Below are 23,274 nucleotides of genomic sequence, written 5' to 3' on the forward strand. Positions count from 1 at the left end.
TCTCATGGAATTTTGTGTGTGTGTGTGGTGCGTGAAGTTGAATTTTTCGAGTCGAGTATTCGAGTCGTAACTCGTAACGGTGGAAGCGGCACGTGTACATTTCTCTTTTATTCTATTTGATAAAGATTCATACGGATTTACTTAATAAATCAATATGTTTTGGGGTAAGTAATCGTTCTATAAATATTTCATTAAAATTTTATAAAAAAGTAAACCTTTAATATAAGAATTTGCATGTTGCGGTGAAATATTCGGCATCGCCATGTGCCATGTTTAACAAACTAAAAGAAAAAGAAAAAAAAAACGTGTTTTAAAATAAGATGAAATTCGAAAATCTCTTGTATTATTACGTTCTCTAATTTTCTCTTATTTTATTTGTTATAGGATTGATATTGGAACCGTACAAACGATACACGCAGTGTGTAGAACAGGCATTCCATCTGTCGATGGCATGTTTGGATGTATCGCAAGCACACAGTGGTAAATTATTTAATACGTTCAAAAATTCAAATACGTTTCAAATTATTTTGATTGAAACTCGTTTTATTTTTATTTTAATATGGTAATATTTTTAAATGTGGAATAATAATATCGTGGTACATATATGTTAAATATTCTCCTTAAAAAATTATAAGTTAGTTTTCAAGAAAAATTGCAATTAAAATATAACACCAATACATTTGTATTATCTACAGATAATGATTATATTACAAATGATTCGAAACATTTAATTCAAAAACATTTGATTGATCGATCCAGATAATCTTTAGAAACCTTTTTCTTTCTTATCCTGATTAATTGATAAAATAAATGGAAGTCAAATGAAGTGTATGCATTATATAATAGATATTTGTATTTACAAATTTTATATATAAATACAAATCATGTGGAATATTATTTATTTATTCATAAATTCTTATCTGTTGTTATTACAGAATCAATACAGGTAATGCTAAAATACAACGACAGAAACTTTTTGCTTTGCACCTTAAATAAGAACACTGTGTTCCAAACACCGCTTGATGTACTTTTTGAAAAGGGAGATAATATAACTTTTTACTGCAATGGTCGAGGGTCTGTACATATGACTGGATATCTGTTACCAAATGATCTTCTAGATTCAGATTCTGATTCTGAAATCAAAGAAGAGCAAAAAGGAGAAGAAATAGAATTAAATACAAAACCTGAAAAGAGTTTGAAGAGAAAGGCAGAATCACCAAAAATTAAAAAAAAAGCAAAGCTTATTAAAAAAAAATATTTTGAAGGTAATAATTGGGATGATGATGATGATGATGATGATGATGATGATGATGATGATGATGATGAAGAAAATAATAGCTCTTTGGAAAATGACTCAGACGACACAGATATCGAAGATGAAGAAGACGAAATAGATAATGATGATGATGATGATGTTGAGGAGGAGGAGGAGGAGGAGGAGAAGGAGGAAGAGGAGGAAGAAGAAGAGGAGGAGGAGGAGGAGGAGGGGGAGCAAGAGCAAGAACATAAACATAAACATGAAAAAATTGCAAAGCCTCAAAAACATGAGAAAAAGGAGATAGAGAATCAACAACAAAATAAGCAAAAAAAGAAACATGATAAGCAAAACAAAATAAATGGGGAAGAAGTTAAACAAGAACAGCAAAGTAAGAAACAAAAGAAGAAAGCAGAGCAGCAAACGCAAAAGAACAATCTAATTGAAGCAAAAAAGAGAATCATTGAAGGTGGTGTACAAGTGGAAGATATAAAACTTGGTAATGGTGCACTCGCAACAAGTGGCAAACTTATTACAGTTTATTATGTGGGTCGCTGTAAAATAGGAAAAGAAGAAAAGAAAGTTGATTCGTATACGCAAGGAAATGGTTTCAAATTCCGCCTTGGTAAAGGAGAAGTGATCAAAGGGTGGGATGTGGGAATCTCTGGAATGAAAGTTGGTGGGAAGCGCCGTCTTACGATACCACCTAATATGGGGTATGTGTAATATTTATTCTTATTTTCTTTTTCGTTTTCTATTATATTACCATGTTGTAGACTTTCGTATAATGAATTATCCTTATAACTTATCTTTTTATTTAAAACTTATATTACTTTAAGCAGTAATTTAACAGAATAATGTTTCTTTTATAGATATGGAGCTAAAGGCTCTCTTCCCACAATCCCTGCAAATAGCACACTTGTATTTGAGGTTGAACTTAAGAATGTTAATTAAATATTAACAATGAATCTAGAATTTATTATACATAAGATAAGAACTCTAATATGTTCTTGTATTTTTTCAATTGAAAAATATAATTTTATCATTGCATGTCACATAATATCAATTTATTTTTTTTTTAAATTTGACAAATATCTCTTAATGGAAAAATGAATAAGACACAAAGAGAGGAAAAATGTAATAAAATTCATACGAATTGTATAATTTTTTTAAACAAGACATTGTACCAGTTAAATAATGTGAATTTCTTTTTTATTGCATAAGATAGATTTATTAAAATTCCTGAGAATCTGTTTAATATAAAGCATTAACACAAAGTGATAAAAAAGTTCGTAAATCAAAAACATTTTTTTTATTTTATAATAACATTTTGATATACATTCCTTAGAATTTCTATTTTCAATATGTTAGTATATTTTTTAATGTATCCTAAGTAAATTATAAGTTTTTTGCATTGTATAATCTGTTGTATGTCAGAAATAACTATAATGTATTAAATAAAAACTTTTGAAATAGCAAAATATTTTTTATATAAGCCATATAACTAGTTTTTATATAATTTGTTCTAAAATATATCAAAATTGTAGGATAAACATTACATTTAATACATTAAACCAAAATGTCTTAAATTTTTAATAGATACTATATAATTTGCCATGGATTAGACAATTTTGTTATTGATTCAAAGAATTTGCATGTTTGCATAAATGCTATATTGAAAGAATATATATATATATTTAATAGCTTCTTGGAAAAGTTTAGCAACCAAATATAAATGTCAAGATAGTCTATATCAATTAATTATGTATTTCATATAAACAAATTTAATTGCTTTTCTTTACAGTATCTTGTTTATCTTTCCACGATAAAGTACATGATCCGTTTTTACACTCCTTTATCAAATCTGGACATGGCTCATCCTCTTTGGCCTCTTTTCCTTTATTCCTTAATTGCCACCACTTGATCAATAATGGTTGTATGAGAAATCTCCATATTATCAGAAATATAGGAACAGCAAAGCATGGTACACACACCATTCTGTACGTATATATAACTTATTTTGTTATCTAAAATAATACATGAAAAAGGATATTTTATTATTTTAACAGATAATGAAAACATTAACCTTGGAAAATGATATTATACAATTTTAATTACAATCAATCATTTTGTTCTTTTTCTTTTTTACTTTTATGTATATGTTAAATCTCGAGAAAAAGTGATTTTTACCTCAGATGACAAAAGTAGGTAGTAAAAGCAATACTATATCCAATCTCCACGGAATAATTGAGCGAATGTAAACGAGATTGATATAAGAATAACCTGGACGAAATCGTAAATGTGTGCTTTGTGTATCGCTCACTTTGTATCATCGACACTTGAATGTTCTTGATAAATGCGAAAAATATATCAATAAATGCCAAATTGTTAGTATGTCAGTTCGCGCTGTTGCTTATCAGCACCGTTAATACATTCGTAATCGTGAATTGTGATACGAAGATCATACGTTTTGATACTTTTATACGCACACACACTGTCTTTTTCTAACTCTTGACGTTTTACCACTATCTACACCACATCACCAGCTTTATTTACCGATCGCGACTAGACTAGGTTGGATCAGTGTTAATTTAATGCGCATGCGCGCATAAGTTAACAGCTACACATGACAGAGCTTTTCAGTAAGAAAACAGATACATAGTCATGCAATTGTTTAGGATGATTAAAGTACTATAATACAAATAAAAAAAAAATTTATTTGAATTACTTTGATTTATATAGTCAAAGACTAATTGTATGACGTTCTTGCTGAAAAACTTCTATATAGATATCAGTTTTTTTTATCGCACAATATTATTACCACAATCATTACCACACCTTTTTGTAAATCTGATTATTTATATTTAGCATGATCGTATAATGCTACCATTTCTGGTATTTAATTGTACATAAGGACATGGTCACAGCCATTCATTGCGAGACTATAAAATCTCTTCTTATATAAGGTACTGAAACAGATATGCATAAAACGAGAATATTTGTATCACAAAATGTCTCTGGTAAAAGCTACCAAAATATTTCGTAAAATATTCTAGATATTAAAATATAATATATTGCGCATTCAGATGACACCCAAAATTGTTTGCAGTATTCTATGATTGGCTCCAGCTTAGTAAAGGAAAAACCATAAACATTAGATGCTGCAAATAATTGTAGGCGTAATATGGAATCAAACAGGACGCTTCCGCACAATTTTAAGAAGGAATATATCCAAATATGATAAATCTTTGACTCTTAAATGCTTCCAAACATCTTACGACCCCTCGTTATGCATAATGAGACAACGATGACACTTAATACGAAGAAAATTAAAGCGAAAAGAGTGGTAAGGGCTCTGCACCATTGCCGTTTTCGTTTCGCTTTTGCGATTGTTCGACTTAAACGCTCGGCACGCGTTACATCGAGAGTGAAATCCAAATCCTTTCCTAAGTCTTTAACGGCTAAGCGACGATTCCAATCGTTGGACGAGGCAATCGTTTCTTCACTAGACGAGCCAATGTCACTGTAATCCAACTGCTGGAACATATTGTACTTTTATATAGTGCAAATATACGCTCAAATTTACAAACACATCAGCTAATCGAATAACAAATTTGAGATCTTTTTCTTTTACAAAGCTATGGCGATCGAGCATCATTATTGAGTACTCACTGTTGAATATTTTGATTCGGTCGAGGTGAGTCCGTTTTGGCATTGTTTATCTTTGTCTAATCCAAACGATAGTTTTGCACAACTACTTTTAATATGTTTGTCATCTTGGTATTTAAGGACGTATGGACCACTAGACGTTTCGCAAAACTCCCTTTCTGCGTTCTCGCGTTTCGTTATCCTATCATTTTTAAGGAATAACGCGGGTCGCATCGAGTTATTTTCATAGAAAGCACGAGGACCAACATATAATTCAGAATAGACTCTTGGCGGTACGTCCTTGATGTAATTTGGAGATACCGATAGATTATTTTCGTTCAAAGTCCAAGGGTAAACATATTCGTATAAATTATCGTTCCTTGAATCGAGAGAAACGATACGTGAGATATCGCGCAAGATATCTTCCGGTACCACCGCGATGTCACCGTCTATCATAGAATTAAGAGTTCGAGATAATTCGAGCAACATCTCGCGCGCTGATGCTGTCAGCGGTGATGATGCCGACGGTGTCGACGGTGGCAAATAGCTACATGTGCAACCACAGACGCGACACGTATAGATGCCTATTGGAAAAAAAGAAAGAATACTTTAATGATATTTCTGAAATTCGGAAGAAAATAAAATCACCGCTTTCGTTCTGACCTTCATAATCTATATTTTCGGCCTGATAACATGGAACAAAAGGCCAAATGGGTTGCGGTACATAAGCTGTTTCGTTCTCGTGAATCACAGCTAGACCACCATTCGACAGATCTCTCGTCGACGTTGGTGTATAGTAAGAACATGAACCGACCGATAACAGTGGAGAATGACTCGAGTAGCCGGAGCTGATGGATGTTTTGTAACATCTTCTCGTATTAACTCGCTGAGTTGTACTTGCTGACTTGCCGTCTATGATGCCGTTTACGAATTTAGAGATCTCACCCAAATCTGACTTTACCCTAGAAGATGATTTTATCAAATATATCGTAGTAGGTAGGCATATATGATGAAGATGTAAAAAGCGCTAAAAATGTATTATTTCTCATCTTTTTATATTTATTTCAAGGATCCTAAGAATAATGTACTGGTATAACGGCTTTTACCATTCGATTCCATATGATTCGACTGTGGGCGACACGACGTAAGCGCATCTTTCTATTCCATCGGAATTGATCCTGAAATCGCGCGGGATCGCCGCTCGAACGCCGGCACTCGAATGCATCCCCCGATTGCATTCGACGGCGTCCGATGACGCATAGAATGCTACCGCATGCAGGTTCGTTCAAGACCAATAACCATCGCTGCATGCTCGAACAGCTGGTCTCTTGTCATCGACGAATCTCGTATTTTCTTCCTGAAAGCCATATGGATCAATATCGATCTTTTTATTTTTTTATATCGAAATTTTTTATAGATTTTATATCTTTTATCGCGGATATTTATACAGCAGACCCTTAATTATGAATGCACGCGCATTCGACGAATGAGCCACATTTCAAGGTCGCTTTCACATTCATGTTACGTTCACGGCCGAGACGTAAACCGCCTATTACGTTATTTGTCGGATTATATATTGAACGAACGTTAATGTAGATTATTCTTTTTTTTGTAAATTTACATTATATCGATGAAAAAGTTTTTCAGTTTTATTCGCGACGTTATCGGATACTCTTGTACAAATAAGTCATCTCTTCTTTTAGTTTCTAAAATTTCGTCAAGGAGGAATATGTATGAGAAGAAAGAGAAAGTGAGTGCGCGCGCACGCATTTTTGAATTAGGTCAACTTGAATATTGGAAAATGTCCTTTATATTTGTTGCGTTATAAATTTCGTTATGCGTGTATGCGTTACAATATTAAATTATCCCAATATTAAACTCTCCCCATTTTTATTTATCGACTTTTCCATCGCTCTTCCATTGGCCAAATCGCAAATTTATATCTGATGGTGTGTATTTCTGTTAAATATTTACTATACGACATATAACTACAACATTACTAAACTTATATAATTAATTAAACTTATATAATTATAGTTCAATGCTGCAACGTGAGAGAGAAAGAGAGGGGAGGAGGGAGAGAGAGCGTCGTGCATTCCATCATCAATTGCCAGCCGCCCAGCCAACTACTTTCACCTCGGCAAAGCACGTTCGTCTCAATGTTTACATATTACACCGCGTACGGAATGACCGGTCGATGTTATAAAAGCTCCGCACGAAGAAAGGGCAATCTTTCCATATAACTCGATCAGAGTGATCGTGACCGCAATTGACATAACGATCCTCAATGCATTATTTAACAAGTGCTCTCTCTCTCTCTAGATTTATTTTTGGCTCATGGATAATTTTGCGATTCAATGGCATATATTTGTGAATTCGAAGTTAAAAACATGTATCTGCTTTTTTTTCTTTATACACTCATATATCACGCATATAAACAGATCGTAATTTTCTATATAAATCTTAAAAGACGAATAAAAAATTAATGTAAAAAAATATTCATCGATCAAAAATATTTATTGATACCGGAATTATGAATGTACATCTCTCAATATCGAGCTTTGATGAGCATTGCGGAAGAGAAATAATACGAGGCTTCCTTGTGAAGTTACGGCAATTATGTGTATATAATATACACGCATGCACGCACAGGCACGCACAACATAACGAGCAATGAAATGAAATCGCGAAAAATATTTAACTTACGGACTTTCACTCGCACTCATTCAGGGGCGTCAACGAAAAAGAATCATCGTCGATCATTTATTCAATTGAATATGTTTGATAGATCATATTTATAATCACTTTCACAAGTTTTGAATAAAATACATTCGCGGGCTTATTGTGAAACAAAGTATATTTAGCATTCAAAGTTGGTACTTTTTTCGTCATATTTAATTTGCAATAAATCCAATACTCGAGAAAGAAGAAACACGATGTCGATCATGATTTATAATGTTCACCGATATACTTTCAGAGCAAAAATAATTAAAATTAATATACAAAGAGGAACATATTTATGCTATTATTAATTTTAAACAATTTTAACAGACTACAAAGAGATTCTTTAACTTGCGGCAGTATCGTTGCAAATAAAAATTAATATAATTATTAGAGAAAGATATCATCTTGCTTGTAGAATATATTTCTCTCTCGATGCATCTATAAAAAAATCTATAAAAAAATGTGCAATAATCGTCATTTCAAATCAAAAGGCTACTATGATAAATAATTTTACGGATGCTTTCCATTTTGTAAAACAAGTCGACACACATGTCACTAAAAATGATAAATGGATATAGCTTTTTTGCTTTTCTTATTTCTCTCTTTCTCTATTGCTTTTCATCTCAGTATTCAATTGTATTCACCTTCGTAGAGGATGCGCGCAAAAAAGTACATATCTACATATATGAACGACAAACTTTCTACACGCGCATCGTGTCGATCACACATCCGCTGATGATGCACTCACGACGATTCAAAAGAAACTGAAAGACTCCACACTCCACTGAGGCGATCACTCGATCAGCTGCGCGATACAACTGACAATGAGATAAATTGACTGAGACCTGAGACCTGAAACGGTCCTTCTCTCTTCTCGAACATTTCGTTCGTGGGGGTCGTATCCTGTTGATTATCTCTCTTTTGTCCTCTTTTTATCGTATACATTTCATCTTCCTTTTCTTTCCTATACATTTTTATCAATTACTTTCTTTTCGTTGCATTTATGTTATTTCTAATTTATTAAGCATTTATTTATTTATTTTATTTTTATTTACATGATAATATATATGTGTATATATATATATATATAAACTTTTTTCTCCCATTTTTTTTCTAGGTAAAAGTCAGTGTGCTTACCACACAAAGTTGCCGCATCATCTGCAAGCTGTAAAAAGAAAATTAGATTTGATTTTAATCAATTTCGAAAACGCTATTATCAGAGTTGAAGCCATTCGTGAAGAAGTATCCTTTCGAAAGTAGTCAAATCTTGATGCATTCCATCATAAAATTTATAAAGATGTACGAATATAATGCTTTTTGTGGTTCATTTATTCATCTAATTTTTTTTCAGGAATTGAAATGGCAAGCTGCAATTATTTTAGACTGGACTCCGTGGACTTCTTAGGGAATCCTCTTGGATTCAAGAAGAATGTGATAAAAAGCATATCTGATCTTATCTATGGCAGTGTGAAGAGTCTAGTGAGAAATGTCACGCACGGTATTTCGAACTCGGCATTCATGCGATCTCCGGTTAGCCAATCGCATGACAGATCATAGCGCGTAATAACATTGCGCCAATCACATATTTTTTAAGAGCATTTTGAATTGAAAAGTGGCCAATTAACGGCGAAGTAACTGCGACGCGCGCAATAATGACTTACATCAGAGCAATCTTTCTGTTTTAGAGTCCCTAGAAGTAACTACTACTACCATTAGTTACTTTTAAGAACTCTATTCGTAAACCACTATTTGATGTGCGTCCGTGATACATCCCATATGGCATATCCTATCCCATAATAGGATCCCTAGCCTAGAAGGGCCTGCAGCCAGAAGCCTGTGCCGTGTACTTTTACCTGTTTGAAGTTATTAAAACATAGAGATTAGTGATTTTTGCACGTATACGTTTCTTGAGTTATAGATAATCTATTATCAATATTTAGATTTTATTGTTGTGATAACAATGACATATTTGAGTTCATGGGAAGAATTTGAAAAAGGTGCTGAAAGGTTATACCTACACGATCCGATAAACGTATGTTTTTTTACAGTTATATCATATGTTTACTTTACAATTGTTATCATATGTTCATCATGTTATATCGTTTTTAATATGGTATATATATTTTGATATACGATAGAATAATAACGTAATTAGATTATCTAATATATGAGATTAATATAAATTGAAAAAATAGAATGCGTGTAATTTGCTATTTTTTTATTTCGCTCAATAGTATTGTCCAATTTGTTGAATTTGTCATTTACTAAACAAATTGCACATTAAGGATTAACATAGAAAATATAATTAATTATAATTAATATCAAGAAAGGTAGATGCAAATAATTCTTGTTTAGAGAATTTTTATTATTAATTATGTGTATTTATATAAATTATGTGTATTGTGTAAACTCGAAACATTTAGCATAATATTCAAGATTATTCCAAAGCTTCTTTTGTTATTAATTACTTGTCTTGAAGAAATATAAATAAAAGGCGGAAGAAAAATAGTATACTATTGTACAATATTCTTTGGTATATATGATATAAATAATAAAATAAATAATAAATTAAATTATTGTGTGTAAATGTGAATAATGTTGAATCTAAAATTTTTTTTATAGTACATTGTATTAAATTTTTTTTTCATTTTGTTTCAGACTCGATATACAATGAAATATTGTCACAACAAAGGACTTTTATGTTTAAAATTAACAGACAATCGACGGGTAAGTAGTTTACAAACATATCCTACGAGATATAAGCTTAAATTCATTGAAAGCATAATATTATTAACATTAGCAATTAAATTTGCTTCCAGTGTCTTCAATATAGAACAGAAATAGCTCAAGATTTAAAAAAAATGGAAAAATTTATAGGTAATCTCATGAGACACATGGCATCGAAAGATAGTTAAATAAGCAAGGTTTATGTATAGAAATGTGTTGATCATTGAGTATATATCAAAACATATTTTTATTTAACAAAATTTTCCTCTCGTCTCGTAAGATTTAACAACTGCACGGTCCATGGAGAGATATTAAATTTGTTTTAGGTATGAAACTTTCTTAAATATACAATATATGATAACTGTGAAACTGCTTTATTTTGTATTAAAATTTTGTGATTATTGTGGATGATTCCGTTGCCTCCTTGTTAAAGTTCTGAAACATGGAATTTATAAGTTAAACTATAAACAATATTATAAAAGACTATAGTATAGAGAACTTTTCCTCTCTCTTTATGCTTTATAAAATATTGATTTTTTTTTTAAATCTATTGATATCGTCATATTGAAAAATTACGTTATAACTATATTTCGTGCCTAATTTGTTAGATATTAATAAAGCCAGATTTAAAACAAATGGAAATTTGATTTAATAATCAAATTTAATAATATCGAATAAGAAAGAAGCACAAAGTAAGCACTTACGATATAATGGGTTGAAGAACAGCATCCAAAGTAGTGTCAATAGGAGGATAGATTTCTTGATTTGAAGGCAGTTCATAGAGTACCTCTCCCCCTAATTGCATTTGTGTCTATACCAAACAAAACTGTTTTACTAATTTATTATTTCAAAAATAATGTTATTCCATACATTACTTTGTAAAATAAAGCTATACGTAATTATTAGTACATAATATGAAAATTGTGTCATTGGAAAGGATATGCACGATTTTCTAATGCCAATATCGTAAAATTTTATGATGTAATACAAAATTTGTAGAAAATGATAGTAATGGGATTCTTAAAACCATGCATTTTTATTTATAAAAATGTTTAAAGTTTTTTTTTATAAGATCATTTATATGATATGTATAATATATAATGTATGATAAATCTTCCAAACATTCTAACAATTAATATCAAAAGTTTTTGTTTTAAAAGTAACAACAAATTGTGTAAGATAACAATTTGTTCTTATTATCTCGATGTTTAGCATTCATAAATACCTAATTTATATGAAGTAAAATACATTTTGTTTAGTTGCTGCCTACTTCGAAACGGATATTAACAAAGTTGATAGATAATATGACAGATAAAAGAAACAAACAGATTAGAAAATACATACTATGTGAATAGGTTTATTGCTGTCTGCAGAACTCGAGCGGCAACTTGAAAAATCCTGCGGTGTGCTCTCCCCGAGTCCACTGTCTGTATTATTCCCTATTGACACTCTGTGGTTACGAGTATAATAAAAATCCCTCTTGATGTTACAATTGTTTGGAACTCTGAGAGATTTTGCCTCGACTCGATTGGATGTTGCGGATAGCAAATTATAAGCACTTCCATCATGATTATGCCGCACGATTCTTCTTTCTCTTTTGCCAATGGATCCAATAGTTCTGAAAGGGAACCCTTCACAATCTGTCACCTCGTTTTAACTTTATCGTTTTCATAGTAGATTTAACAATTAGCAGGTCCATCGTAGATTTGATTTTTTCAAATCAATGTAAATCAATCTCTTTTTTTCTCTTTGTTTTTTAGTACACAGAATTAATATACATACATTGGCTGTTCTTACGTATTATGAAATTTAATGTATATACATTCAGAATTCCGTTAATTTATTTGTTTCTTTAATGTAAATCGCATTGTGGCGCATTTTAAAGTGTAATTTTTTGAAAATTTAAAAGACACAATAAAAAATGTACAAAATGCGCTTGGGATATGTAGGGAATCGAATGGGATCGAGGAATGTCATAAGAAAGACTCGGAGCATAAAGTGTTCTGAATCTTGAACGTTGACATTGTCAATCCTCCCAGATACCAATATTTATTACACAAATACATGGCGCATACCATATAATATATACCATATATGAATGAGAAATAAAACACACACAGACGAATAATTATTACGACCCCAGAACGAAAGGCGTGATCGCCTATGAAATTCCACGGAACACAGCCAGAAGCGAATGAGTGCCAGTTAGGACGTAAAAATAAACAAGTGCAACAAGCAGTTAACTTTACGTATTTATTAAAGATTCATCATGCTTTAAATAAATAATAGGGGCATGCTTAAAATAGATAATATACATGCTCGAAATAAATAAAAAATACATGCAAAAGGAGATCGAAGATAACTAAACAATGACTACGGATCCAGTCTCATCCTCCAATTGGGGAGGATGGTTATGGAGGTTGCAGGCCGTCTTGAGATCATCGTACCTAGGTAGGGACGATGAATCTGTGTCGTCCAATCGAGAATTGTTAGATTGTAGAGGAGATTGTTGTACAGACTGCGATTGTACCACTGTGTAGGATATCTCTCGACGTTGCTGCTCACTCATTCCACTAGTATCGACTAGGCCAAATTCCAAGTGTCTACAAAAAGAATATATATATATATATTTTTAATATCTTCTACACAGCATATTTCAGTAAATTGTTATAATTTATTAAATAATGAAAAGGAATGGAATAGCAAGAATATATTTTGTTTAGTAAACTTAATATGCAGTTTGTATCATAGAAAGGAATTTATAAATTGTTTTGCATCCTATATCAAATATGTCGTGATATTGTAAATTTTTAAAATTTTATGTATACTTTCGAAGTTCATCCGGAAGTGATTGTTTTTGGGAAGGACTTCGATGTCTGCTTCTGTGTCTTCTTCTAGGTTCTGTGTGACTCACCTATAACATATTAATTGAAAGTTAAATATTACAAACAAAATAATTTCGATAAAGACCGAATACTTACGATAGCTTTTTGCACGCCTTCTCCTTTTCGTTTCTGCGCTTCTCTCCATTGTGGCTCCGAATCTACTAACTCGTGTCTGCTGTGAAAAATAATATATCCGATTGAATTAATATTTTTTGATACTCGAATTATTATATTATATTTATCGAAGAATATTCGAATAATCGTATAGAGCGGAAAATAATTATTGTAAAAAAAGTTTTATTTGTGAAGAAATTTATGCAAAATAAGTAAGTAAATTTGATGTTAACGAAGGTCGATGAACTCTATCGTTGATGGGAACAGGAAGACTCATTATCATCAAACTGCTTTAATTATATCCTGACGCTTATAAGGGATCGTGATTTGAATTTATCAAGAAAATGAGTACATACTTATGAGAAACAATTATGAGAACGAGATATTATCACGATGAGAGGGAACGTAGTGCGGTGTAACTAAGAATTGTTAAAAATACCTGGAACGGGAATTCCTGTGTTTTCTACGGTGTTTCCGATGGCCGGATCTTGTGTCCGAACATCTTGAAAGTTCAGATTCGCAGTCGGAATGTCTGCTGTGTCGACGGTGACTATGACTATGACTTCTTCTACGGTGACCACCGCGACTATGACTATCTCCTGAGCTTTGACTCTCTACCGAACTACTGCGACGTTGAAGTCTACTTAAGAGCTACATTATGGAAAAAAATATTTAATAGATTCAAATGTGTATATATAATTAGAAATTTTATAATAAAGCATATAGTATAGATATATTATATTTGATCCGTCAATGTCAGAGTTGAGCGATTTTTGTTTTTGCATCATGTATTATAATGTACATATACTACAACCATATGTATACACGCGTATGTTCACACATTTTTATACGCGTGGGAAATATTGCGGTCAACTCTGCGACAGGTTAAGCATAATCAATGGAACACAAGTGAATATAAAATGTCAACTAACTGCCGGCGCCGTTCCTGCGGAGCGAACTGAGCGAGGACTAGACGAGGTGTAAAGACCACGGGGTTGACTCTGCGTCCACGGTGCACTTCTCGTGCTTCTCGGACTCGATGTGTTTATCTGCCTTTGCGTATTGCACGGAACATTACCGCTAGATGAATTGCAATTTGGATTCGTGATTACGGCGACGGGTGTTTCGATGAATGATCCGACCATTTCTTGACCTTCCACAACTCGTCTTTGTGCTCTCCGACTGGGAGTTCTTTGAAACGGCGGTGGATTTCGCCTAATAGCGGTATGTTTCTCTAAAGTGGACGGAGGACTGTATGAATGAAAACGAGAATATGGACTTAGAGGCGGTGGACCGGTTGCCATTAATCGGAAAAAAGCTTGATGCTCCAAACAACATTTCCAGAGATGGCGACAGGCCCCTTTCGATGGTGTCTCGAAACCGTGTGTTCTCTCTTCAGAATTTTTTTCACTCACTCTCAGCATGAAATATCTACCCTGAAAGTTGATAATTTGTTTCAAATATTTATCGTGAAAAAGTGCTTAGCGAGGTTGTATTACATTTTTAAGCATTTCACTGTGTTGTTTTCACAATGTAGACAATATCCCAAAAAATGATAAAAAATGATTAAAAAAAAATGGTCAGTTAACAACATTGTAACAAATTATATACCTTATAGTAGATTTTATTAATTCGAGGCCAATAGTAATTTCCTACTTTAGTTTTGTTGCGCAGCAATATTATTCCGCTCGGTGTTAAGCCCAAAAAATATTCCACGCTATCCTCACCCTACGAATAAAGATTATATGTTTTTTTGCGAGATTAACACGTGATCACACGCAGCATTGATCAATATGCCTACGTACCAATACAGGATGTAAATCTACCCCATACATTTCCAACCATTTTACTTTATCCAGATAATTTAATTCTGCCGTTGAGGGTAATTGTCCTCTGAAAAAAAATCATGATTATATATTTTATCTAATTATTTTAATATTTTCACAACACTTTATTAATTAAATGTCTCTTTTTATGCAATTATAAAAAAAAAAGAAAAAAAAACAATACGAAATAACATACATAAGAGTTTTATGGATTTCTACTATACGATTCTCCAGTTCCGTAGTTTGATTGGCGAGGAACCGAAATTCCGTGACATATCCAGGCGAGTGTCGTCTAGGATCATAATCACCAAGTTCCGCTGAAAGAATAAAGGATTATTGCGAGATGGATAAAAAAAGTAATTATTTCTATCGTGCACATGAGGAATTTATATAGTATCTCTTTTTTGTTCTTTTCTTTTTCTCTTTTCCTCTCCAATTTTCTTACACAACGTATGTAAATAAATAATAGTAAAAATATTGCGAAAAGCATAATTTGATTGGTATAATGGTTACTGGGAGAAACAAAAAAGAAACATTCTCTTTTCAATGGTTTTTTAAACTCTACTCTATTTCTCACTCTGTCTGTTCTTTTTTGTATATTATGCTCCTTTCGCGGTATATGCGTATTATCGTTGAATAGGAAAAAGAGATATTCATTTCGTCTCTTTTGACTGCGATGAGATGCAAACATGAACGTATTTTAGTTTGCCTTTCTTTTTTTTATCTGTACGACTTTGAATCTCCCCATCAGATAACTAACGTGTAGACCACGTCGTCCATGTACCTGTTTGCTCGCATTCATCTATATCTTGCTACACACAGAGTGCATATGTACACAAGTTCCGTATTCACTATATTCCCTACGAATGGTCTTTTCTTTTGCATGATTTTAATGCTTTATTCGTTTTCTTTATAAGATGAACTAAACAATCGACAGTGTGCACAAGAAATAATATTCAACATGCGTCTGTGATGGATATATTTTTTCGATATAAACAATATCTTACATTGAACAACGTAGGCTCCCAATTCCGCAACTAAATCAAAGGATACGGGCAGTCTTCCTTGCAGAATATCTTGCTTGATTTGTAGAAAAAACTGGTATCTATAAAACAAGTCGAACAACAGAAACAATATAGTTTTATTATAATAAAGATCTTGAAATTTTAAAATGGGATCAAATGTGTATATATATATATATTAGAACACATTGAAGTGAAATAATTTTTATTCGTGTTATCTCTTTCACTTTTCTCTATAGAAAATGTGAGAATTTAATATAAAATTGAATTAAAGAAGAACATGCACGAGATAACAACCGCGAAAGCTGATACGAGACACCCACACACACACACACACACACACACACACACACACATATATATATATGTATATGTATGTATGTATGCATGCATGTATGCCGGGCGCGTTTCAACAAATTCGACGCACGTGGAATTCTCGTGCGTCCGCAACGTAACGTCCCTGGAATTTCCTAGAACTTCGAAGACATCAAGCGTGAAAGAATCGTTCACACAAGAGCGTGACATCGAATGAAGATTGTCCGCATATTATCCAAACTACGCGTCGTGCGCATTTAAATGATTTTTCAATCTTTTTTCTCTCATTACTATTAAAAATTTAAAATATACTATTAAATAGTTGCAATTTTATTTGAAAAAACACAGAAAAATTATTAGTCAGTTTTAAGCCTCCTGTCTTTTGATAATAATCACATTGCATTATGATATCAGAAGCGAGTAACCATATGGCATTTCTTTCGAAATACATAATTTGTTTTTTATAATATGCATGGATAAAATATATTGAAAACTTTTCCTTTATTATCTTACACACTTAATAAGCGCATATATAACTCCAATCAATCCGTATATATTCCACATTTTTAGCGAAAAATTAATAAATTTTATGATGATGATACAGAAATGATATAAATTATGAATATTTGCGTTATAGATTATACTTTTGCGTGAAAAAGATTTTGGAAGGAATTATATATTCAACACGTAGAAGCGTATACATTATCGAATAAAGATAAAAAAATATACCTAGTAATCTCTTCAATGAGTTTACACGGATCTGCCGCATAAAATTTAACTCCAAAGTAGAGAGTGTGAACATCCGTTCCAGGATCTCCTTTATGAGCCTTCAATTGCTTACCGAGCTTTTTGCTCTGATCGAGCCATTGCTAGAAAAAAAACGCGCAAATGTATTATAAATATGTAGTATAATTACATGTAACAAATTATGATTTTATATAACATAGAAATTTAATAGAGTTTATCTTACCGTTTGATTTCCGTGATCAAGATAGCGTAATCCAAAATAAGAAGTTTCCAGTAAATTAAGATGCTTGAATACTCTATCCAACAATTCTTGACCTAGGTTCGAGCTCTGGAAAACGTACATGTATTTATTATATATCAAAATTGAACGCGTATATACGATCATTCAATTAATAAATATTCTTCGATTTTGAATATTTGCGAGAAGCATGTATGTACTACACTATGGCAAGATTGAAATTGAGAGGGACGGTTTCCCACTGGTGTTGCGAACCGTGACGCGTTGTTTGTTCCCCTAAGAGAAACTAACGGAATCTTTAGGTAAATGCTCGTATCGTTAAGTTTTATACGCATATTATTATCTTTGTCTGTTCGCGATTTAAGCGCATTATCGTTATGGTAGCGATATAAATTTCACGTTTATATTTTGTATAATAAAATTAATTTCTTTCTCTCTCTTTTTATCAATCTATCTATTTATCTTTTCAATTCATTTATTTATATAATATGAAATTAAAGATTTTATATAGCAAAGCAACCGATAAAATTTGGACCGAATCAAAGAATAAATGAAAGGAAACACGATATATATACGTAATGTAACGAAAGACACTTAAAATACAGCAAGAAATTGTCGAAGAGGGTAAAGAAATGGAGGAAGCAAAGAAGAAGAAGAGAATAAAAGACCTCGCCCTTTTTCTTTCGCCTAAGGCCTAGAAGAGTCGAGTATAGGTTCAGGAGATGGGTAATCATCTCCAACTTGCGTGCTTCGAACGATCCTTCCCTTTTTTTTCTTTTTTTTTTCTTTTTCCTTTCCTTTTTCCATCGGTTATTCAGATGATTTCTCCTTTCATTTTTCATACATGGTATAATTTAAACATTTATTTAGGCATTCTAATCTTTCCTGGCTATAGCTCATTGTGGGAATCCAAGTATCGTAGTATGAAACTGATTCTTGACTGATTCTTGTAAGATAGTTTTAAAGGAGAGAGAGAAAAAAAAATTAGAATAAATCATCCCCTGGGCCATAGAACGTAAAGTTTGACGTTCATTATTATAAATATGAAAATGAACACATTAAAAGTGTATAAAGTGCATAAATGAAAGAGAGTAGAAAATATCATTTCAACGATAGAAGAGGATATACGAAAATATACATATTATTGATATTAATACATATTATATGAAAAATAAAAAGAACGTCCTTGGCTAATGGATACGAAGAAAGAGAAGAATGATTGGCGAGCTTCGTGGCGGCAACTAGCCAACATCGCTGCTTCATATTTTATCGAAGATTCGTTCTTGCCTCTAGGTATCGTGACTAGATATGGTAACATCAATGTGAAAAGTAGAAGCAATGCAAGAAAAAGAAAAAAACTTTGGCGAATATCGCCCGCAGCGGATGCTGAGCGCTATTTGTATAATTGGACGTCAAGCGAGGAAGAGGTAATCAGAGGTAATCAGAGAGGTATGAAGCGGTAACGTTAAAGCGGAAACTCAAAAAAATTCGGATGCCAACGAATAGCTTGTCTCTCTTTGGTTTTCGCGTTTTTACTTTCGTTTTACTTTTACTCGCTCGCCGATTAACACAGCTCAGCGAGCCGTATATTCCTAAGAATATAAATATCTTATAATATATCGAATGTATAATATTGACAATTTGAAAAAGTTGGATTGTCTTAATTCGTATCGCATATGTCTAGCAAATATGTGTATCGAGATATTTGACCTCGCTCTTTTTCCAAACAATAATTGTGATCGGTGTTCACTCTCAAATTATTATACGCGTTGGAGGCTCAATGCTTTAATTCTATAATATATTGAAATTGCATCGTTGCGAAATAAAATGATGCATAGAAAGATGTAGGTGTATCGGAGAGATTCTACTGGAAAAGAGTTACTCGTTTATCCGGTCGCACTATCTTGACGCATAGTCCTTTCGCACTGTTACACTGCAATTACGAGAGACTGGTTCTACGAGATTGACGGTATAAATCTGAGAAAATACGGTTTTCGATACTATGGTGGCAAGATATTGCCTACAAGTATCGCACTTGTAGTCATCAACGATTAGTTCTTTTCTTGCATTTCTCAATTATATCTTTAATACTATATACAACGATTCTCTCTTGTACATTATTTTTTATTCCAGTAGAGCATATTAATATTTTGTAATCATTAATGATGACCTTTTACAAATTTTCTTTTAGATTAAATATTGTGTAAAAGTGAGAAAATAATGAGAGAGAGAGAAACAATAAAAAAAAGAGAGAAAAAGGAGAGAGAAAGTGAGAAGATGGATTTCCTTCTTCGCGAATACATAATCCTATGTTTAACGCTCGACTGAATTTTGACTTGCTAGAGGCTTACGTTGTACATATAGACACATACAATGAAGGATTATACGTGCTTATACAAGTTCGGAATGTTAATCGACAAAATGAGTCGGACGATGAGAGAAGCAGAGAGGAGAAAGAGAGCGCGCAACGCGAGAGTGATTCCGAGAAGAAAAAAAATGAAAAAAAAAAAACGAGTAGGTAGGTTGAAAAAACGCGGGAATTAGTGTGCGGCTTGGCCATCGGCAATGCGGAGGAGGTAAGGCGGCGTTGTCTACGGTGGCCCACCGCCAATTTTGGCATATCGTCTAATAACAGAGAAGAAGACGAAAGGAATTCTGCGGGTGTACCCCCTCTAAGAGATATGTACGCGCCTTCTCTCATGCGAAACCGCACAGTCGACCATAACCCACCATAGCCGCCGGGCACGAGTATATAGTCCGGTACCGAAACAACCATCTAGAAATGCTGGGAAAGAAAATGCTATTAATCCGCTAAATTATAACTTGGCTGATATGACGTACGAATTACGATAGGACGATACGGCGCCGTTCGTATGAATTTCTATTCGATTGGAACGATTTTGCGAAAAATAAAAGAGGCCAATGGATTTGACCAAACTTACCAAGACGTCTTGTAATAATTCGTGCTCGTCCAGAAGTATCACTTTACAGTGTAAAAGACGAGGCCTGTTGCTCCTGGTCGGCCTGAGTCCAGGACATAGCCACTCCACCACCATCGCTTTCCTCCTTCCTCGATCCCTTTGTATCTCTTTTGCCTGACTGGCGTACGTTTATCCGCTCGATGCGTTTGTGTTCATCCTGAGATTACATTACGACAACGTTCTTAGTCGCTGCGAAAAATTATTCTGTGCGTTTCTTTTTATTTTTTGTTCCGAAATCACACACTCTTTATACATATAATATCGCTGTTACTTACAAAAGTGTATTAATAATAAAAGTTGGCAACACGCAATGTCAACCAGACATTTATCGATGGAAAAATCATGCACAAGAAGATGCGGAAAGCATTTTGAAAATAAACTCATCAAAATTGCGATCGCGAGTCTAGAGTCCCGAAATGATTTTCCGCACGGCGTTAATTCCATGACAGGTGAAGAATATCAAACTATCATAAATATGTATAGCGGTAATCGGCTTGCTTGGTATCCGCTTCTACCGTTACTTTATATAGTTCCCGCTTGAATCGAACAATCTGTAATAGACATAGGCTAACCAGCAACAGGTCTGATTTATAACTTTTTAACGGATGCGTAAATAGCTGTAAAAAAATTTATAGTTTTATAGTTATAACAGATGCGTTAAAAAATTACGGAATATAACTGCTCATTTTGATTCCGATCGTTTTGACCGTTACGCGTTAATACGAGACGTCTTGTGAAAATAATTTTAAATTGGAAAAGTATAAATACCTGTCTGAGAAATTTTGACAAATAAGCTTCGCCAAGTTTTATTCTCGTTGTATAGAAGAAATATTCTTATCACGCGGAGAGGAATCTTTCGAATCGTTATATTCGCAAATGTAGCATTACCGTCAGACAGAATTCAAGTACACCTTTTGTCCTCGCGTATGCGTCGCTTGAGAAAAATGTCTGTACAATGTCTGTGGCCCAAGTGGCGAATGCCATTGAACTCGGAGAACGAGCGGGAGTGTAGTCCGTGTGTGGAACAGGTTTCGAATCCAGAATCTCAATTGCATTTGACAGAAAAAATAATAGAGAAACTGATCGACACATTGGCAATGTACGACTAACGGGAACATCATTCTGATGAAGAAAGGAAGAAAAGCCAATGTTATCCGAGTGATTCGACATGACGGTACCATTTCGCGTGTTCGTTTGTCTCGTAAAAAAGATTTCTAATATACTTTCAATATACATTGATATTTGGTAAAATATTTGTGCAAGTAATATCAATAATCGTTGAAGTGTCTCTTTTTTATCCTTTTTCGTATAATTCCTTTCCTTTCTTTTAATACTTATATCGATTGTTACTAACGCAAATATTTGCATAGAAATTTGCAAGACGCTCATTATTGTCATTATATCGTACATGTCTAAGATTAGAAATATAGTCGAGTAATTTTTCGATTCTTTGTCCTTTTCATTTTTAATGAGCGATTTATTATAAAGCGCGCGAATGTATGCATCGAATCTGAAAATTTGATTTGCATTTCCGTTTTTATTTTGCTTATACCTGAAAAAAGATAGCATATAATGGCTGATGTCAATAGTGATTTTTTAATTAAAATTATTTCAAGAATTAAATGTACATTTTAATATATATTTGAATATTGAATGTAATTATAAATTTTTAAATATATATATTTGACAGTTTTATCGAGTCTGTAATGTTGAAACGGAATAAACGTTTGTAAATAAACAAACACGTGCGCACGCACCATAATAATACACACACACACACACACACACACATTATATTGCGTTATAACTTCATATAATTTATAAGATGTTTAATTTTAATGAGATTTGCAATATATTAATACAGCAATGGAAAGGTTTTATATACGCGCGTTATACGTGTATAAAAAGTATGTAAACTAACTTTTGAAAATATTTCCATTTATTCTATATGGCTATAAAATAAAATGAAAAATTAACGTTAAAGAAAGGAAAAGTAAAAGAATTTCATGTATCGTACGTACCTGCGTTACGATTTATGTTTCAAATTATTGCGACCTCGACAGTATCGCTCAGGACACTTCCGACACTTTCAAGTACTTTTCGACACTTTCGATACTTGCGGCACTTCCGGTAGCAAAATTCAGAACTCGGAGCGATATACCGTTTCGTATATTTCGTTGAACTTTATTAGCGTATATAACACGCACTTGTCATTCGTGAAACGACCCGCAAGTCTCTCTTCTTATGTTTCACTCTGTAGTACACATACATGTGAGGTATTCCAGGCGAGGTCGATCAAGTTCGCTGTCTCATGTGTACCGAAACATGTCAGATATTTTATCGATGATGATCAGATATCTTCAGGGTGACAGATAGCTCGAAGCTATAATGCCTGAATGTAGCTGCGACACATATCCGGGCAATCGTTACGACTGTAAAGTAGAGAGAGAGAGAGAGAGAGTAGAGTAAAGTAGAGTTTATGATTGACAATTTCAAAGATTTCAACGCGTGGAACGCATCACGTCGCGGACGGACGTAAATTTTCAAGTTGCATTGGCGCGACTCGATAGACGCGACGCGGACGCGGCACGAAACAAGACGAGAGACGAGGCAAGACTAAGCGGGACGAGGCAAGGTAAGAGGTAAGATAAGGTAGGAGGTAGCATGTAGGATGAGATGGGATGGGGTGGGGTGAATCAAGGTGGGGCGAGTCGAGTCGAACCGAATCGAAATGAGCCGAAGCCAGACGAGATGTGCGGTTCATATAGCATTTTAGCTTCACATAGATTTTA

General features: G+C 33.3%; 4 protein-coding genes across 6 annotated transcripts; 2 read left to right on the plus strand and 2 right to left on the minus strand.

Moving 5' to 3' along the window:
• The first annotated feature begins 31 nt into the window (after nt 1-31).
• On the plus strand, nt 32-3,042 carry LOC126851755 (46 kDa FK506-binding nuclear protein). Its single transcript, XM_050596043.1, has 4 exons — nt 32-164; nt 385-480; nt 936-1,971; nt 2,128-3,042. The coding sequence occupies exons 1-4, from the start codon at nt 155-157 to the stop codon at nt 2,207-2,209; spliced, it is 1,224 nt and encodes a 407-aa protein (XP_050452000.1). The 5' UTR covers nt 32-154; the 3' UTR covers nt 2,210-3,042.
• Nucleotides 3,043-3,445: 403 nt separating this feature from the next.
• On the minus strand, nt 3,446-9,142 carry LOC126851753 (uncharacterized). 2 transcript variants are annotated; one of them, XM_050596042.1, is made up of 7 exons: nt 8,931-9,142; nt 8,765-8,792; nt 8,272-8,591; nt 6,010-6,260; nt 5,567-5,865; nt 4,928-5,487; nt 3,446-4,789 (listed from the first exon to the last, which is right to left on the minus strand). In XM_050596042.1, the coding sequence occupies exons 4-7, from the start codon at nt 6,126-6,128 to the stop codon at nt 4,511-4,513; spliced, it is 1,257 nt and encodes a 418-aa protein (XP_050451999.1). In that variant the 5' UTR covers nt 6,129-6,260; nt 8,272-8,591; nt 8,765-8,792; nt 8,931-9,142; the 3' UTR covers nt 3,446-4,510. The 2 variants fall into 2 exon arrangements, with proteins under 2 accessions (XP_050451999.1, XP_050451998.1); XM_050596041.1 differs by having other exon boundaries at nt 3,446-4,792; nt 8,931-9,090.
• Nucleotides 9,143-9,367: 225 nt separating this feature from the next.
• LOC126851748 (signal recognition particle 9 kDa protein) lies at nt 9,368-10,723 on the plus strand. Its single transcript, XM_050596034.1, has 3 exons — nt 9,368-9,659; nt 10,286-10,354; nt 10,447-10,723. Exons 1-3 carry the CDS (start codon nt 9,588-9,590, stop codon nt 10,540-10,542), a joined length of 237 nt encoding a protein of 78 aa, XP_050451991.1. The 5' UTR covers nt 9,368-9,587; the 3' UTR covers nt 10,543-10,723.
• On the minus strand, nt 10,650-23,084 carry LOC126851747 (band 4.1-like protein 4). Of its 2 annotated transcripts, XM_050596033.1 has the most exons (18): nt 22,504-23,084; nt 21,251-22,034; nt 20,758-21,099; nt 20,444-20,639; nt 17,487-17,591; nt 17,246-17,385; nt 16,187-16,284; nt 15,376-15,496; nt 15,159-15,246; nt 14,965-15,081; nt 14,286-14,789; nt 13,793-14,004; nt 13,336-13,414; nt 13,183-13,268; nt 12,802-12,957; nt 11,699-11,972; nt 11,059-11,165; nt 10,650-10,789 (listed from the first exon to the last, which is right to left on the minus strand). In XM_050596033.1, exons 4-18 carry the CDS (start codon nt 20,555-20,557, stop codon nt 10,753-10,755), a joined length of 2,238 nt encoding a protein of 745 aa, XP_050451990.1. In that variant the 5' UTR covers nt 20,558-20,639; nt 20,758-21,099; nt 21,251-22,034; nt 22,504-23,084; the 3' UTR covers nt 10,650-10,752. The 2 variants fall into 2 exon arrangements, with proteins under 2 accessions (XP_050451990.1, XP_050451989.1); XM_050596032.1 differs by lacking the exons at nt 20,758-21,099; nt 21,251-22,034.
• Nucleotides 23,085-23,274: the final 190 nt, after the last annotated feature.

Source organism: Cataglyphis hispanica, chromosome 8, assembly GCF_021464435.1.
Source record: "Cataglyphis hispanica isolate Lineage 1 chromosome 8, ULB_Chis1_1.0, whole genome shotgun sequence".
NCBI classification, from domain to species: Eukaryota; Metazoa; Arthropoda; class Insecta; order Hymenoptera; family Formicidae; genus Cataglyphis; species Cataglyphis hispanica.